The sequence below is a fragment of the Abramis brama genome (genome assembly GCF_963993115.1).
Source record: "Abramis brama genome assembly, chromosome: 2".
NCBI classification, from domain to species: domain Eukaryota; kingdom Metazoa; phylum Chordata; class Actinopteri; order Cypriniformes; family Leuciscidae; genus Abramis; species Abramis brama.
Window position 1 is genome coordinate 47,896,579 of NC_139964.1, and position 19,709 is coordinate 47,916,287.

Sequence of the window (19,709 nt, forward strand, 5' to 3'; positions counted from 1 at the left end):
CTAAGGCACGTTAGGCTGTGTGAATTAGCTGTGCGCTGAAATTCAAAAATGCATTAACATTTATTCTACGCAGCCAGAGAAAGACCATAGAATGCACCTTTAAAAAAAAAAAGCATGCCTCTGCTTCTCAATGATGATAATAAAGCCATTAAGACTAATTATACAAGGGGCATTAAAATGCATCCTTTCACTGTCTTTACAAGTACACCGGCCTATAAGAATAAGTCGTGGTAATGAAACAATAGCTTATCAATTTAATAAGAAATAGATTATCATGCGTTTTCTCTAGAATTAAAATTTTCAAAGGATTTACATTTAAAATAAATTTCATAGCTCTATACATGTACTGTATGCCAACCATTATAATGTGCTTGTTTTTATTCTCCTATTTAAATTCATTTCAATTAAGTCTCCTTAGTTATGAATTTTATCCAAAATCCTTGTCCTTGTGGGGACTTGTTTTTTTTTTTTTTGCCAAAATTACAGGAAAAACAGAGCGCGTTGAAAATGTAATGCGATGCACTTACTGCCTCAGTCATATGTGGTCATTCTAATGACGTAAAGAAGAAGAAAAAAACACGACATTCGCTGGTCAAGACCTTCATTTGAGCTTGATTTTGGTAAAATATTATTAATGACAAATGCAAGTATATGATCATACATAAAGCCACAATGTCAACTTGTCAAATACAGTGTTTTTTTCCATTTCCTAAAAAGTAGTGGTTTTGGTCATACCAGGGGGTGTGGGGCAAAAATTATTTTGCCTGTGTCACAATATGAGGTAACCCTGGCCCTGTGTGTGTGTAGTATGTGCATAGTTTTTTAAGAAATCAAATTAAATGATACACAACACAAATGAAAACATACTTTTGTGTCACAGAATTCCTCTACTTCTCAAGTCATTTGTCTAGACTTAGGGACAAGTCAGCAAAGTTGTATCCCAGACAGAGAGAGAGATAGAGAGAGTCCATCCTCAATCCTCCCTACTGCCCGTGAGGTGATTACACTCGTCTTTTCCCCAAAGTAAACCGCCCATTCTTATCGCTGCAGTACAGTTAATCCTGCCTCTCCGTCCCTCAGGGGTGTCAGAGAGGTGGGGTTGGGAAATGCTGGAAGGAGAACACATTTGCCACTTGTCTATGACACATAATACCCGAGGTCCTTCAGGCAATCAACTTTTACCTCACATGTATTTGCTCATCTGAAGACCCCTGCTGGCTCAACTGCTAGTAAAAGGGGGAAGGGGGAGGGGTCACAGGAGAGACAACCTAAATTAACACTTGACATTCAATACGGTCAGGGCCTTAATTGGCCAGAGCCTTCCTTAGAAAGCAATTTTCTATTCCCCAAACTACCTCAGGAGTGTCGTGCATGAAATGAGGTTGAGGGGGAGTATGTATGCGTCTGTGTGCACATGCATTCATGGCACAATGGACACAGCGTGTTTGGTGGCCTGATGGTCCCTTCCTCACTCTAATGAGAGAAGATCAAATATTGGTACGTGATCTAAGTTGAACTGGGATGGGAGCTGTGTGTACCACACACACACACAGCTCCCATGCTTGCTTTTTTATTCTTTGTGAGTTATGACAATTGTCTGGTGACCACAAAATGCCAGGAGCAACCTCTGGGCACTTTATTTTATGTGCTCACTCTTCTCTAAACAACACACACATGCACACACCCGCACGAACACAGACAGACGCGCATAGTCTTTTCAGCCATCACTTCACAGAGGATACCGTTACCGGTGATGCTATTAACGCTTTCAACCTGAAAGGAATTACCCTTCCTTTAGCTGATCAGACAGCATTTTAAACTTTTAAATGCATCCTCTATCTGTAATCCCCTCTTTGCCATGGGTATTATCAATTGACTTTAAGACCAGATAATGTTCTTCTCCCACACATATGCTCCTGGAAATAGAGTTTCACTTCACATGATTATAAACCCTACTCCTTGAATCGTGTAATATTTGTTGAATGGGTGAAAATCAATAGCGCTGAAATAACAGAAGGCTTGCCTTCTGCTAACTGCCCATGTACATCTCGCGCAATGTGAGAAGGATTTATCAGCGCAGGTCGATGCGATGCGAAGAGCAACCCACTCCCTAAGCAAATTGGGATTCACATGCTAGACTGTCCTAATATATAAAATATTTAAATATTCTTTTTGATATCACTGGTCACTCGCAAAAACAGCCCAAATCCTCTTTTGTGCTTGAAAACGGAGGCATTATGAGCATCTCCACTCTGCTACAATCAGCAGCTCATGATAAGGACAGGGAACTCTGACCCCTTTGGTTGCCTAGATACACTGGCCACTTCATTTGGAGTCTATCACAAGAGCAAATGAGTTTATTTGAGCTTTAATTGACACCATGGATTGGAGAGAAGGAAGAGCAGTACCGCTCAATATATGACAATAAACCCACCGTAAATCACATCTGCTGTGCATCTGGGAACATGCACTGTGACATTTAGTGCATTTTATGGTATTTGATTATATAACATGCACACTTTTATATGCAAAAAAAAAAGCAAAAAAAAAAAAAAGTGGGCTTGTGAATTCATAATAAAATGGAACCCTTCTAATCCTCAATGACAAAAAAAATGTCATCCCTGGTTTGGATGATTTTTAAAATGATCATAAAAATCATGTAATTACTAATAAAAAAATTCTGCATACATGAGAGAAGTATGTGGAATAAACCTATTTGTAGATTTTCTAACACACGGCATGTGTGGAGTGATCCTGAGATATGCCTCATGAACGTCCAAGCCTGTGTGTTTCCACAATCTGAGCAGCATCAGTTCCAAGCAAAGAAAAAAAAAGAAAAAACCTTTTCCCTCAAGCCTAGAGCTACAACACATACTCGCACACAAGATTTTGATATAAAATACACCTCCGGTTGATTGCAGTTGTGGTTGATGACAGCACCAGCCCTCATATACATAATCACACACACACACACACACACCACACACACACACACACACACACACACACACGCGCACACACACACACACACACAAACACAGACACACACACGTCAACCTTTTGTACAAATGCTGGTCATAATTTATGGGTTAAATGCAGAAAACACAGATAAAACAAAAGCATTTCACAGTTAATATAACTTTTGCAATATTTTATGCATGCAGCAAAAGATCAAACAAATGTACGGTATGCATTCTCAGTAAATCTCTTTTGATACAGAACATGGTGGTGGTGGGGGGGTGCTTTTTGTCTCATTTCTATAAATCATTGGCCTCAGACCGTGTTTGCATTGTAAATAAAAATAGATTATACTTCTTGAAAATCAAATTTGTGAATTCTTTTAATTAATTTTCAAATATTTTTTTATAAAGTAACAAATTAATTATTAAATGAAAATAGTTCCTTTGCATTGAATTAAAATATTTGTTTTATAAAAAATATAAGTTTTATTTCCTTCAAAAATGTGATCATTGTCAATCCATGGAATTTATTCAAACTTAATATAATTATATTTTTTATAATAGATTTTACACCTGGCATTAGTCTTTGGGAACTCAAATCACAGAACACAAAATATTGTCAATCCAACCGCTAGAAAAGCATTTATTCTTTGCATCAGTATTGCCATTTTTAGATGACTTGGACTGAATACTTTACTTCCCCATGCTCAACAACACCAGTGTAGTGTCACTAATGAGCAAAACCACTGTGAGCAACTGAAATTACTGTCATTATCTGCGGACATATGTAACTATAACAGTAATAATGGTGGAAGGTAGTAGTAATAATAATAATAATGGTAAATCAGCCACAACATTAGATGAAATTATGGTGACACAGTCAAACCACACAGCAAAATTGAAAATGAGAGACTCTTTCCTGCAAAAGGGGAGTGTGATTTTCTTGTCTGTGTATTGTTGATGGTAGAAATTGCCCTCTTAGCTGTTTAAGATGAGGTAGACTAACAGCTTAAAAATAGCGGCCTCTGAATGTGCCAGTGGCATTGGCAACAATCCAGCAAAGAAGAAGAAGAAGGAAAAAAAAAAGAAAACAGGAAGCAAAGAAACAGAAGTCATGCCCTCATTTCATGGCCCATGTTCCCATTACAGTGTCATCAATATGCAGAGTTTTTCCAAATATTGTAGCCTTACTTGTTGTTCATTATCCCAAAACAGTTGTGTAACAGGTTTGCGTCATAAAATTTTGCCTTAATAATATCAGAGGTTATTTGAAACCTTTGAATTTACCTGGATTTCTGCATAAATTTGCCAAAATGATTTACATATCTTTAAACACACTGAGTTAATTTCTGTACAGACAGGATGTGTGACATAATCAATCACTAGGGGTGCTGACATTTGATTGGATTTAAATCACCACAAGGTTCTCACACCTGTTAAATGTGTTAAAAGTGATAATAAAATCATGTGAGAGCCTGAAGAGCATAATTTTTCAGGATCTCAGGTGGTGTAAAGTTGAAATGTGAGACTGACTGCAGCATCCCAGAGTTAAAGTTGAAGCCCAGCGGTAAAGTGAAAACACTCAGCGGGCTTTGAGGTCTGACTGTCTGATTTGAATGACCTTTACGGAAGGGCAGGTGTTTTCTGAATTGGACGTGGCATAACTCTGCACCAGTGAAGGTCTCAGAGGACTTGATAACTGACTCCAGTGATTCTAACTGACTCTTGTTAAAGCAAATCATAATGGAACCTCTTACCGGCATTCCGGGACAAAGGCTTTCAGGCACAGACTGCACCGGCAGCAGTACTAAGGTTAGAAGGAAATCTGAATATTGTCTCTGTTGATCTGATGTTTTCTTATTCAGTACTAAGAAATGCAGTATGAGCAGTAAAATCAAGATCAAGCTAAATCTCCGATTCCAATTTTTGATTTATGTAGTAAATTGCATACACAGGTCTTTATATCGTTATTCGACTAAAACAAAATCTTAGAATCTTTTTATGAGTTTTAATGTATTCATAAAAAAATAAAATAAAATAAAAACTGCTGTACAGAACATCCCCCCAATCAATAAAAAAAGGAAAAGAAATTATTCTGTCATCATATAATTCCAACAATTCTTTTTTAAGCGTGTGGTCTCCGCCTCTGTGTTCATAACGCAGCCATCTTTAAACTCCTAAACTAGGTTATACCTCTCCACTCTCTTAAATAATTTAGGAACTGAGATCAAGTCTTAAGACTAATGAACATTTATGCATATTCTTAATTGTAAAAAAAAAAAAAAAATTGATGAAAAAAACAAATTGCGTCATTCTTAGAATTTTGCCACGGGTCTTTATGTGTTCTGTTGAATAGGTGTGTAAAATAAAAATAAAAATCAGCAACATTTTACATTTACATACATTCATAACAAATAACTGCAAGTTTTGTGTAACGTGTTATTTTCTCTTATACATACAATGTTTATGCAAATTTCTGAGAGGCTAATTTTATTTTTACATGGAGGTAGTGCTTGTCTCATCTCTGGGAACACTGTCCCCCAGGTCTCGCGTATCAGATCTCTCTGTCTCTAGCTGAGGTCTGAGAGGCCTCTCTCTCTTTCTCTCAGATCTCTGAGGTCTGAAGGGCAGCTGGTGCATTCTGATTGTGTCAGGCGCTCGGGGAACTAACAAGACGCAGAATGATGGTAATGTCCCCTCATTACCGCCACGCCGGGGGTGGTGACATCCTGACTCTAAGACTATTGAAACAGCAGTTTCCCTTTTAACCAGGACTTCCCTTCTGTTCAGAAAAAAGGGGTCTAAAAAAAAGAAAAACTTTTCAGAGCATTGACTAGCTTGACAAGGACCAAAAATACACCGAACAAAATGGTAACATGTTAATTATATTGGTCAAAGATATTATTTAATACCACAGAATCAACCTAAATACATATATTTATACCAACAGAAATATGTGTATGGGTTAAATCAGTTAGAAATAGCTCTTTAAGGGAACAATTGCATGTCAACAATTTTTATAGTGCACTATAACATTAGACAAACAACCAAGTGAACTTGTTTCTTTATAAAATGAAGCAAATATAGATGTCTGCTTCATTACAATCCCTCAGTTAAGAGGTTAACAAGTTGTTTTACATTCACAACCTCACATATGAATTCTGCTTATGTAAAAGAGGAAATCACTGCAACAAAATGTGTCACTATTTTAAATAATTATGAATTCTTGTAATACAAGTATTCAATAGTTTTTGAAGTGTCTTATAGCCAAGTCAAAAATTTAATCTGCATTTACCCACGGGAAAGCATGACTACCTTTCAACGCTCATTGTCCTGATAAGAGCAGAGCAGATGGTCTCATATTTTTATCGTGTCTACGTCCATGGCATTGACCCCATCTGTGTGTCGCCACAGAGAGCGCAACATCACCTCTCTTCTCCTGTGCAACGCTGGAGACAGTATTGCTCCGTTTTCTGACACTCCAGAAATATATTCCAGACTGAACATGTGAGTGGCCGTGTCGCCCCTGAGGACAGACAGAGAGCAGAGAAGAGGCACTGCACGAGCATGTGAGTGATGTGCCCAGTGTCAGCTATTGATCATAGCCCAAGGAACACACAGATCTCAAACACCTACTCATATCCACTCGTTGCTCCAGAGAATAAAGGAAAGATAGCAACCAAATCTTTAGTGAGGCTGAATGAAAATCTTAACTGGATCGATTTGTGTGCTTTTCAGTGTGGGACTGGGGAGGGGGGCTTGTCCCCATTGTGAAGTGCTGATGAATCTGCCTCCAAACTGGCTGCAAGCCAGTATCACAGAAGAGTGAATTTCTCTACTCACGAGGGACCACTTCTCCTTCCCCAAAAACAACCCGCTTATGTCCCACACTTTCACTAGCTCTCTCTCTTCATCTTGCGCTTCCTCTCTTTGCTTTTAAATATTTAAGATTAACAAAATAAAAATAAAACAAATAAACAGCATTTTAAGGATAAATACATTTTAAAATAACTAGAAATTGTAGTTTAAGCTAGTAAAATATCTAAATTTAAGAAATCTTTTTTTTTTTTGTGAAAACAATAACAGAGTGTAGTGATATTTCTCATGAGCATTTTAGTTTAATATTCTAACATTGCTTTGTAAACAGTGAAATTTAGGGAATTAAATCATGAATATTAAAACTAATTTAACACAGACACCGCTATAAACAACGTTTATTAAAAGCCATAACTGTAGAATATTGATTAATACACTAATTATGTAATCACTTAAATGGAATGAGAAATACTGAATATCTTTTTTTTTTTCAGGGAAGAAAAAATAATAGTTCCAACAACTCGCATTGACAGTAGGGATGTAGGCAGAGGTGTAGGCAGCACAATAATGTATCGCTTGTGTACATGACAAACACACATTCACACACACTCAAAGAGTACAGAAATCTCGTATACAGTCGCCAAACATCTCTCTGCCTTTTCTCTCTCATCTACTCATCACCTCTACATGCACCTTTTTGTAACTCTTGACTTCCAGAGTAAAACACGCCAGCAAGCACTCTCACTTTACAACAAAAACAGAGAAAAAGTTTATCACTTTCTCTCTGATCCTCTCCCCACCCTCTCTGCTTCCTCCACATTCCAGTTTCTCCTTGAAAACATTAAGAGGCTGTCTGTCGGGGAAAGCGAGAGGAATTAGGAAAGAAAGCATCCCTGAGCCAGGTGAGATTACTCCCCTCAACTGAGTCCATTACTTAACAGGGTCAGTAGTTAGAGGAGCCAGATCCGTTCAGCACAAAGACCCCTAAACCAGCAGCCTCTCTTCTGTACAGTGGCGTAATAACTCGGTGTGCTGACTCCAAAGATGGTCTTTGAAATTAAACTCCCCCCTTTAGTTGCTGTTTTACACAATAAAACTCCCTATTTATTTATTTATTTATTTTCCAACATATTGTATATGTTCAACTTGCCTTGGTTTTGACAATGACCCTGCGACAGGCATCTTCCTGTCACCAAAGGTTGAAACAGTCACGCTTCCTGTGACTGCTCCATCTTAGTCAGCACTAGCTGCACCGATCGTGTTGGCACTGCCCTGGGCTCTGCTCTATCTGCCGAGAAAAGATGGTGGGTGTCTCCCTAACCACATATCCTCTTTCACTCTCCTCTCCTCTCCTCTTCTCTTCTCCACTCCACCCTTCTCTTTCTCTCAACCAAGGCCAGCCAAGAGTCGTTTCATCTCGCACCCACACACACATGCAGCACAGAGAGGGAAAAAAGGAAAACAGACACTTCACTATAATCACATGTACACATGCTCCTGTACATACATGCACAGATACACCTGATCAACCCCCCCACCCCCACTCAAAAAGAAAGAAAGAAAGAAAGAAAGAAAGAAAGAAAGAAAGAAAGAAAGAAAGAAAGAAAGAAAGAAAGAAAGAAGATGCACGGATATGCAACAAACACATCAGTAGGCCTACAGAAGTTTGCAAAAATTTAAATACATTTTTTTTTTTTTTTTTTTTTTTTTAATGTAATAAATGTCGTTCATTTGCAAAGTCTGAAAGGGGTCTTTTTTATTTGTTTATTTGTTACATTAGAGAAGATGTTTAATAAATAAATAAATAAATAAATAAGAGAGCCCCCATAAACCGCATTCAACAAATTATTATTGTAGGATTTGTTCCTAACTGTGTTCAGTTTTCAGATCTCAAAATACATGAGAACATACAATATAAATGTTCTTTAACATTTACAATAGTTACTAAATTAAATTAAAGCAACTGTATAATCGGACGAATCGAACACAATCGGGCTTTTTTTTTTTTAAAGGCTGTTTTTCCTTTAATATGTTTCTAATTACTTTCACTATATGTTTCTGTTTAACAGTCGTGTCGCACCCGCAACCGGAAGATTTTTAGTTTTTACATCTTTCAGTCAAGGTCTAAAAATTTCAAAATTCAATATTCCTTATTTAAGATTAAAGAAATAATATTGCAGTAGGCTTTTTTTACGTTTTGGTGTGGCGATTAAATTAATTTGCAAACAAGACTGGAGATTTCAGCTAATCGTTTTGCGGAAAATCTGTAATTTTCAGTGTCATTCGTTTTCATAATAATAATAATAATAATAATAATAACAATAATAATAATAAAGAATAGAACATCAATAATAACAATAATGTATTTGCCGTTGCAGTTTTATTTTACGTTCTTTAGGCCTAATCGAACATTTCTAGAAGGTAGGCTATTTATGCAAAATCACCTACAATATAAAGTAATGTTACATTCATATGCATTAAAAAAGGGCATTTATGGAATATAAACAAGTGGTTCAGACATGAGAGGGTTCAGACATGAGAGGATGCTGAGAAGCCTCAGAGAGAGTGATGAAGTTTGCCTGCACCACAGCCTCTCAGAGTTTCCGCGGGAGAAAAGATCAGATTCAGCACCTGAAAAAGGTTTGCGATGTGAACTGATCACAGCCCTGTTTCAGCAACGCGTCAAAAGAATCACATAAAACGAAGAACCTTTAAGTGCTCGTTCGTAGTGCATCCGATTAGTCAAGATTGAGCAATTAGAACCCATTAATAACCAAACCCACATTAACAAATATAGGCTAGCCTACTGCATAAAATAAACCCTAGCACAGGGATCCAGGATCCAGAATATGTGTTTATGTGGGTCTGATATTAATATTGACCATTGCACGTGGTCAGCAATGTCAGTATCATTTGTGGAAATGTACAGGTGTACCTTTAATTTTTTTTTTTTAAATCGGATCGGATTTTAATTGGTGATTAAGATGTCGTGATCTTCTTGTTAACAGTAGCCTACAGATAAAGCTGAAATTAATTTAGGACGCAGAAATGTAGGTTAAACTACACGCTCGAAAAGGCTTGCAGCCGCTCTTTAGAAAAACAATATATATATACACATTTGGAAAAATACATATTTGAGGGGAAAAAACGTATTTCATTCGTAATGCATTTTAAGAAAAGAGAACATAAAAAATATCAGTGTCAAACTAGTTTCTTGCCATCTGTGAGAGCAGCATCATATTTTATTATTGATTATGAACAGGATTATGATATTATTTTTTTGACATTTCTCTAAAAATCTTTCTTTGAGATTCATAACTCAAAAAGGATCGGATGCACATCATTTGCATTATGATATTTGTTTAAGCAGCACAATTGCATCTGAAGAGCTGAGACAATGTTGTCCTGACAAAATAACTGATAGCAGCCATATTACACTGTCGTTAGCCTAATGTCCATTACATAAGACACTTTCTTAATAAAATAATTATATCCAACGATTATTGAGTGATTTAGAGTCGAATTCAAACAAACTGCATTTGAATTATGTCACTCATATTTTATGTTAAGGATAAACGGTTTAAACACGTTTCTATAACAAACGTTCAAAGGCGCGTCATAATACAAGAATGCAAATCACTTTATTTGTAGAATTTTACATTGTTATTAAACGCGTAAGGTCCATTCAGAATGTCCTTCAACTTGCCATAAGTAAGAATCCTCCCATGCTTCATAGTGTTTTCGTGAATGATTGAAGCGCAGGACTGAATCCACCTGCGCCGGAGCTCCGATGCGCCAAACAGCTAAACGCGCGTCTGAATAGTACCATTCAAATCTTTATTCTCACTCAGATTCTAAATTTCTAAGTCAACTGGAACCGCGCAGACAAAATTTATTAGCCTTTCAATTATAAATAACATATAATTAGTTAGAGAAATACATAGTTTAAACTAAACGAAAATAAATAAATATATAATTTCAAATAAACTGATTATTCATATTTTTTACGGTGTTCAATTTTAACCGATACGCATCTCAGTGTTGCAAATAAAGAGAGCTTATCGAGTATAAAAATGAAAGAAAAAAAAGTTCGTGAGGAATCTGGAAAAATATGTGGATGGACCCCCATTGTTGGCCAAAGGGAGTCCAGGGGCCTGCGATCGTATCAGCGTGTGCATGGCACAGAGAAACCAGCCCTGATGATTAATGTTCTGCTCACCATCTCTCCCTCCACAGACCCCAATCCCCCTCCCATTAACATTCTGTCCTGATAAAAGCATTCAGCACAGGAACTTTACAATAACTACACACAATGTTAAAGAGCTGTAGATATTACATATAGCTATGGCAATCGGAAGTACTTTTACAAGTTGATGGTGTTAAGAACTCCAGAAACAAACAGATAAAGTCAATTAGATGTGTGCCACAGCCTGATCTACAAAGGGTCACCAAAACAAAACCTCCCAGTCCAGACTGACCGGACGCATATTATTCACTAATGCAATTAATAAAACTAATTTCTCTTCAACACTCAGAAACTTTAAAATGAAGGCTGCAATTTGTGACAACGGGCATCAGCCACTAAACCACTCAAAGAAGTTAAGCAAAACATAGTTTACACAGTAGCAAGCGTTAAAATCTCTGACACCAACCAAACATTTTTTTACATTCACATTCATACGCTAAAAAAATCGAATAAAAATCATGCTCACGCTCCAACACACACTTAACAGCTGCACAGAGATGAAGCAGACACAGTGTCACACTGAGCGAGAGGGACAGCATCCCACTGACCTGCTGGGACATTCTGAAAAGGAGGTTGCTGTCAGTGCTCTGCTGTGTCCATGTCCCCATGAAGCCCGGCTCGGCGCTGGCCGGTCTGGTGCTGAACTGCATGGAGCTTTCTCCTTCTCCTCCTCCTCCCCCTGCACCGCTGCTGCTGCTCCTGCTGCTGGCTCTGGCCGTGGACTCGCGTGCCCTCTCTCGATCTTGTTCTCTCCACACCACACCGCCTCTCACATCCAACTCTGTCTCCTCAGACTGCCGGCAGAGAAGAGGGGGAAGGGGGGTGGACGGGGAGCCGGAGAGAAAAGTAAGAGAAGGTGGAGGTTCAAAGAGGCAAAGGGTGACTGCTGTTCTTTTTTCCTCTTCTGTCCTATTCTTGCTCTCTTTTTTCTCTTTCTTTCTTTCTTTCTTTCTTTCTTTCTTTCTTTCTTTCTTTCTTTCTTTCTTTCTTTCTTTCTTTTCGTTTTCTCTCTCTCTTTTCTTGAGAGAGGGGTGAAAGTGGAGGGTCAAGCCTGCCAGTAGCAGGAAGAGTATGTTGAGTTAATTCAGGAGCAGGGCTGCACAATGCATATTTCCTCTGGGGCATGTGGTGGTAGAGGGCAGGATGAGCGGAGTGTCGGAAGTAAGGAGGGAGGAAGAGAGGGATGGGGGTGTGAATTGAAGTGAAGTGAAGGAAGGAGAGAAAAAAACAGGGATGGCAGAAAAATGGAGGAGGAGATGGTGAAGGAGAGTAGTTTTTTTTTTTTTTTTTGTCTGAACCCCCCCCCCCACACACACACACACACACACACTTTTTAAAAAAAATTTTTTTATGTCAGTCAAGCTGTGTATGGGCTGTCCTCCAAACATACACGGACATATACACATACACACATTCCAAACAGAAATCAATCGTAGAGCAAACTCAGTCACCCGTAACCTGCCCTTTGAACCCCTCGCACACCTCTACATGCACAAAAACACCACTTATATGTTGCACTAAAAATACACTTTCACTCCTTGCAGGTCTATGCTCTTGTAATCAAAACCAACTATTTTATCACTGCAAATAGTTCTCTTAAAAAGTTTCATTCAAAAAGAAAACCAAAATGACTTTAAAACTATTTTTCCAAGAGCCGAAGACAAATCGTCCCTCCCTTCTCCCCAAAAGGTGCCCTTTCTCACCAGCGTGTCCAGCGTGGTTTTCCTTCCAGCTGTGTGGAGATCAGGTGTTGGAGTGTGTCAGTTCCAAAGCAGCCCCTCCTCTCTCTCTCTTTCTCTTTCTCCTTCCCTGTCTTTCTTTCTTCAGGCCCCCTTCTCGCCTTCAGAGATGCCTGTCCTCAGTTTCCAGACTAACTCCAGCTAGAGCTGTGTCAGTGTGCATGTGCGTGCAGCCGTGAGTACATGTGTGTTGTTGTGAGGTAGAGCATGTGTGTGTCGGGCCGCAGCACGTCTGAGTTAACTGCTCCTCTCTTCTTGCTGGCACTCAATGACACGGCTCTCTCTCTCCTCCACTGATCTGCTTTCCCACTGAGAGGAGAGAGAGAGAGAGCAGGAGGGGAAAGGGTTGTCCCTGTCTTATTACCAGCTCTCCATGCCTGATGCTTCTTCACTCCAGACCTCAGTGGGATTGAGCCACTCTCTAATACATGCACTCTCACACACACGCACACACACACACACACACACACACACACACACACACACACACACACACACACACACACAAAACTGGCCCATCCACACAACTATTCCAAGCAAATAATGCATTTGTCAATACAATTGGACAAGCTCCAACTTCTATAATAACCTCAATGCTAAACGAAAAGACATTTCTCAGCCTTCCAATTGCCCTTTATTTAATTTTTCTTTATTTCGTTTTTATTCTTGACAGCCAGTAAACAATGTGTAAAACATTACTTTTTTAAAAAAAACATTTAAAAAATAAATGTATTAATAAGTATTTATATTGCATCACTTATGTATTGTGTCTCCACGTCTACTTTCACACCGGCTGGATTTAAAGCAGAATGTGTCACTAAAACCTCACTAGAGCCAGGTATTTTAAGGTGGTCACACAACCATTTGATTTTTATTACAAAGTCTGATTCCTTTGTCTGTTTTTTTTTCTCCCCTCGTATTAAACAGCTCTAGCTAATGGTTCTATGCAATCATTCCATGCCCCCCCCCCCCCCCCCCCAAAAAAAAAAAACTCCCCCTGTGAATGCGCGCACACACACACCGTCTTGTGGAGTAGTGCGGCAGAGCACATAATCATACATACTCTCCCACTCACAAACACACACACACACACATGCAGGGAAACCTCGAGTGGATGCTTTCAGATTTTAATTAAGAAAAAAATGAGGAAGAGGCTCCATTTTTGCCAAATTGGTCCCCGCAGCAGACAGTCTCACAAAGGTGGGGAAGAGAAAGAAAGCCCTAACATATGCACTTACAATAAGTGGCGGCATCTCTTCCTCATTGTACATGCCAAAACATTTTATATGAGAAATGTGTTGTGTAATGACGCTATTTTTTGTTATTGCGTGTTTTTCCTCTCATACTTTTTTCTTCCAGCACTTCTCCTGACGTCAGCTGTTCAAATTATAGTCTTTGACAATGCGAGTATGTCTGAAGAAGATGTCACCGTGATCTCCCTTCTATGAGACAGAAAGAAAGGGAATTAACTTTTCTCCCTTTCGCTACATTAAATGGCTTCTCGTATGTAGAAAGCCACTTGAAATTTTGTGGCAATTTAAAGGAGACAGCTGTTACTGTCCGTTAAAAGCCTCTGTACAGCACTAATGACAGCTCTGGCTAACCTTTACCTGAGTAATCTGCACAGCATTTTGTCTGATCAAATCGTGTCGTCTTCTTCTTCTTCTTTTAGATTGAATAAAAAAGGCAAGAGGAATGGTGGCAGCTGCAATGAGAACTTAATATGCTGTTTTGTTTCTTTTCCTCACCTTCTCTCTCTTTCTCTCTCTCTCAAGCGAAGAGTGCCTCCGCAGTAACCAAAGACGTAAAGACCGCACATCTTTACAAGCAAATGGACACTAATGAGAGATGCTTAGAGCCCATTGTCACACACTTGTCCCCTCCATTTCATCTGTTCTCAGACATTTTCTTGCTTAGTTCTAAATTGCCATGAATTGTTGTTTCCGAAAACAACACAGGCATTAATGTGTAGTAAGAATGCCTTTTAAAAACATAATTCTACCATTTATATATTCAATAACTCTAAATTCCAAGGAAATTGTTTCTTTATTTAGTCTCTATGGTCACATCTCCCATCTCAAATTCTCTTCCCCTCTTCAGTTTTCTTTCTCTCTTGAATGTGCTTGTCTCTTGATTTTCCAAGTGCAACCGAGTGTTTCAAGTCAAGCTGGCAGATCAGCTTCTGACCTCCCTATTAACAGTTGTTATTTGTGAGAGGTTCGAGAGGACTCTGACAATATCCCTTTCCTTTTTTGCTTGTTGTCCTTTTCTTTCAGTTTGTCCCGTCCTCATTCTCTCTCTCAGGAGTAAGGGTGAGCTCAGATCCTGTCAGTGGCAGCAGCAGCAGTGGTAGTCAAGTAAAGCAGAGAGCCACCATAATGGACTCCTTTATTAAAACTATTATTCTGCAAGACTTCAAATTCCCCCAAGACTAGGGCCATGTCGAAACTGATATAATTAACTAGAGGCTCAGCTACGGATCAATTACCAGACAAGCAAGTGATAGCCAAATCAATGAAAGATCATCAGCCACATTATCTGTGTTGCAACTCATTAGAGTAAAAGAGAAGAGAGCATGCTGGGAGTCCTGGGGCTGTGGCACTGCGGCAGCACAGAGGACATTGACTTTTCCTTAGCGGCCCATGTCAGTTTTTGTGTTGGGGTCTGTGACATTTTTGCAGATGTCATAAAAGGTGTCTTTATTTCTCAAGGGTCCTCCATATGGTTTTTAAGGAACTAAGAAGTGGTGAAAAGTGGACATAATGTATTTTTGCAAATGACTTGACATTGATAATAAACTTTGCCTGCGCTGAGGGAAAGCTGGTAAACAACAGAGAGAGAAAAAATCGTTATCTGACAAGTGAATGGCAAAGTAAACCCTAATTAATTATTCATGAGGTGACATGATGATTTTTGTTCCTGTAGAGCAGGGATAGGCAACTCCGGTCCTGGAGGGCCACTGTCCTGCAGAGTTTAGCTCCAACCCTAATTAAACACACCTGAACAAGGCAATCAGTGTTTTCAGGATTACTAGATAGATACAGGCAGGTGAGTTTTTATCAGGGCTGAAGCTAAACTCTGCAGGACAGTGGCCCTCCAGGACCGGAGTTGCCTATCCCTGCTGTAGAGGATGGTACTAGCAAAATCAAGGTCATAGGTTTGATCCCCAGGGAATCCATGAACTGATAAAATGTATAGCTTGAATCTTGAATTTTACTAAGTCACTTTAGTAAAAATGCACCTGTCAAATGCATAAATGTAAATGTAATGATTTGTATGGTGCTGTATTTTGATTTATGAAAATGACTTAAATGATTTAATTTGAATTCATCTGATTTTAGATTTCTTTCTTGCATTCTCTGTTTTTAGGTGTGCAATGTCAGATAAATATAATTTAATTAAAACTGATATTGACGTAATCTGTGTTAGTTACTGTACCTAATAATAATCCATTCGATGTTCAGCGAAGACAGTTTTTTTTTTCTTACAAAATACAGTCTTGCATTCTGTATTGTGTTCCAGGTTTTGGCCTGATTTGGCCAAGATGGAAAGAAAGACTAAGAATAAAAAATGAAAAATAAAACATAAAAAAGGTAGGTAGATCAAGACAGGTTCTTTAGAGAATGAAGAGTAACCTGTTCACAGGAAGTGAGTGTGCATCTGAATTGATTGATTCTAATCTCTCCCCTGCACAATGATGCCCACTAAATGGCTGAGATAAGGTTTTCTCTACGCTTTGGAAAGTCCTCGCCTCTCTGAGCCCCTAGTAAAATTAGGGTTCACTTTTAAAACAATTGCCATAGTGCCATTTTCACATCTCACATTTAATCCACAGTGGAAAAGTGTCCAGCTCATTTAAAATGGTGAGGTAAATCTGTTAAATAAACAATGTCTGAGAGGAGATAAGGAGGATGGAGATTAGTGGCCATCCTGTCTTACAGACACATACTGTACACACAAGTGAATGAACGAGAGGGATATTAGTGCACTCTTCATGTGACTTGAAGACAGTGTCTCGATCAGATAGCAGCCAGATAGAACTGTCACTGTTCTGTTCTGCTGGAAGACACAAAAGGGCCACAAGACATCATATGACACCATGAATAAACAACCTTTCACTTGTGTAGAGAACGAGAGAAAAAAGTGAATGTCCCCTGAACTCAAGAGCCACACGGGATCCAAATGCCATCGATTGTGCAATCACTCAGTATTCCACATATACCATTGCGACCAGCAATAGCAATGGACTAAGTGAGAATGAAAACAAAGACATTCTCATGTTGGCCTACTTAAAAATAATCACACATAGAGCATGTGGATGTTACAGTTTTAAATAGTTCAATAGAAAATAAACTTCAACCTGCCTCACTTCTACTCATGGTACATAGGAACTGCCAATTGATGTGACTGTATTATCCATTGCCACACATCACACAATTAGCAACATTACAGTTGCCCTGGGCTGCATTTCCCAAAAACATTGTAAGCCTAAGTAGATCGTAGAACCATTGCCTCCGGCTTAGCTCACGATGCCTTTGAGAAACGCATCCCTGGGATCAGCCGCGGCTCGTCTGTATGGGCAGGTGGGGCAGAGCCCCACCAAAATATTCATCCAAAACATAGACCTCTATATGAGCTGAATCATTAATAAATGGTAAATGTGTTCAGCATTCTGCAACAAATATTTTTTCAGATTTTCTAGACTATTTTAAGTCACAAAATCAGGATATATTAAAATTTAACATATGGCTTCGGCAGGCATGATACTAAGTGCCCCACAGTTTTCTGATGTAAATCTGTGGTGAAAAATGGAACTGCAGCATGCTCTAATTGAGAGCCATTGGGGCAGATTTCAGACTTCACTGCTTATTTTCATATTAGCTTGCGTAAGCCTCGCTCCAGACCAAGACGATAGGTGTGTTCGACATCAGCTGCGGCTGGATGTAACTGATCGGCGAGAGTTGCAGAGTGTAGGCGGGGAGGAGCTGAAAATGGAGATGTGAAGTCAGACACTTTCTGGTTCCCATAGTGACCGCTCACATGGTGTTTGCATACTTTGTGACAGTGGAAGTGAAATAAATGCAATATTTGTCAAATACACAGATGTTTCAGATACATTTCCATTTAATACTTTATGCACTGCTTAATACAGCATCTGTTTGTATAAGAATAAAGTTCAATATAAGCCTATACTATTTAAATACCAATGTAGTGGGGTCTACTTTTTTTTTAATCAGCTTTATTTTGATAAACATGAAACAACATAACATCGCGACTACATGAAAAGAGATTTTACTGTTATAAAAAAAAACAGATTTGTGAACATTAGTGGAACTGAAGGTGTTCGAATAAACATGAAACACACATGATCATTGTCATGCGGTGGATTCGGCCAATCATGGAACAGTTGTGTCGTCATCAGAGCTCGTGCAGCTGCTCTGGAGAGGCAGCGCAGAATGAATCAGCCAGTTGCTCTCGAATCGCTCTCGTAGTACTTTGATGACGTACATCACAGTCGCGCGGCGTCAGCGCTGCCTCAAGTCGGACACAATTTCTAACCAGCATGCACTGCTTCAAGTCAGCCGCCGATCGGTCTGTGCAGTGTTGAATGAAGTCGAACAAGCCAGATATCAATCCACTTCAGCTATGTGTATGTTAGTCTGCATCAAGTCAGTAACTAATTGGCATGTCTGTTCTTCCTACGTGGACTAGCGTATAAAATGAATGAAAGTATCAATCCTTTAGTTTAATAGCTTGTTAATGTTAACAGCCTATATATAGTACTGTTCTGTTTGTTTTATGTTGTTCTGAGAATAGAAATTACTTTATTTTCCTCACTGGAATTCCTCCACAACTTGTAATATTTTAAAACAACATTCAGAGGCAATAAGTGCTACATTAATGCAATTCTATGCGTGTGTCATGTGTACTTAAAGGCTGTCAATCAACATTAGAGCACCACCCTCAGGCTAAATAACACAACCTCTTCCAAAAGTGTTATGCATGTGTTCAGCAATTAGAATATAAAGCTTACAAAAAATGTTTATCATAAACTAGTGCTAAGACCCAGAATCTGACCTAAATTTACGGTCAGGAGCCGTTACTGCCTGGGATGTGTTTCCCGTATAATGATGTAACTCGCTGATTAACTACCATTGTATTATGTATTTTTGGAAAAAACTAACCAACTCACGACTGTTCCCGAAACCGCAGTAACATAGGCTACATGGTCACAACTCTGTCATTTGAACCACATTGGTTCAACAATATAGGACTGTCGTTAATGACGTCAAGCAGGTGGAGGAGTAATAACTTCTGCTAATTAATCTATTCGAGATCTCCGAGATGCTGCTGTAACAAACATGCCACCTACTGACTACTTCACTGTTTTTGTTCCATGTCATTTAGCTTTATTGGATGTTTGATTCATCACGGGTTCCCACATACATCATACTGTATCATACATACATTTTATGCACATGCACACTCTTTAAAAATGCAGCTGATTGTTGACATGCTAAAATATATAGATTAAAATGGATATATATTTAAATAGAAATAAATATATATAATGAACTGAATGGTTGCTGAATGGTTGCTTATTATGCCCAAGAGAATGATCTATTGAGTCCACATGACATTTATCAAAAAAATATGCTTCTAACCACAGCTTGAGAGCTAGTGCCAACCACGTAACTTTGCGATGCTGTTTTCAAATGTTCGTTGGAACTATGGTTTCGGGAAACGCCAAATCTTTAAACTATGTAGGTAACAACAACGGAACTTCCGACCAAAGTTGGCTAATGATGCTTTTGGGAAGAGCATCACTGGTTGTCTCACATCACCTCTGCTGACTGAGGTGAAGAGCGATGCTTGAACTTTATCAGTGTTAAAAAGGAGGGGTTTTCTTGTGTCCACTCTCTTTCTGTCACTTTTTTTTTTCTGTTT

At 38.8% G+C, this 19,709-nt stretch overlaps 1 protein-coding gene across 3 annotated transcripts in view; it reads right to left on the reverse strand.

The window, feature by feature from the left end:
• The window catches only part of bnc2 (basonuclin zinc finger protein 2), a 278,971-nt gene that overhangs the window by 175,051 nt on the left and 84,211 nt on the right, over positions 1 to 19,709 (reverse strand). For 2 of the 3 annotated variants that reach the window (XM_084091386.1, XM_084091388.1), the window contains exon 2: positions 11,571 to 11,816. In XM_084091386.1, the coding sequence (XP_083947512.1) occupies positions 11,571 to 11,816 (246 nt within the window). Of the gene's footprint in view, positions 1 to 11,570; positions 11,817 to 12,725; positions 13,243 to 19,709 lie in introns of those variants that run through there. The other variant, XM_084091387.1, reaches the window with a different exon arrangement.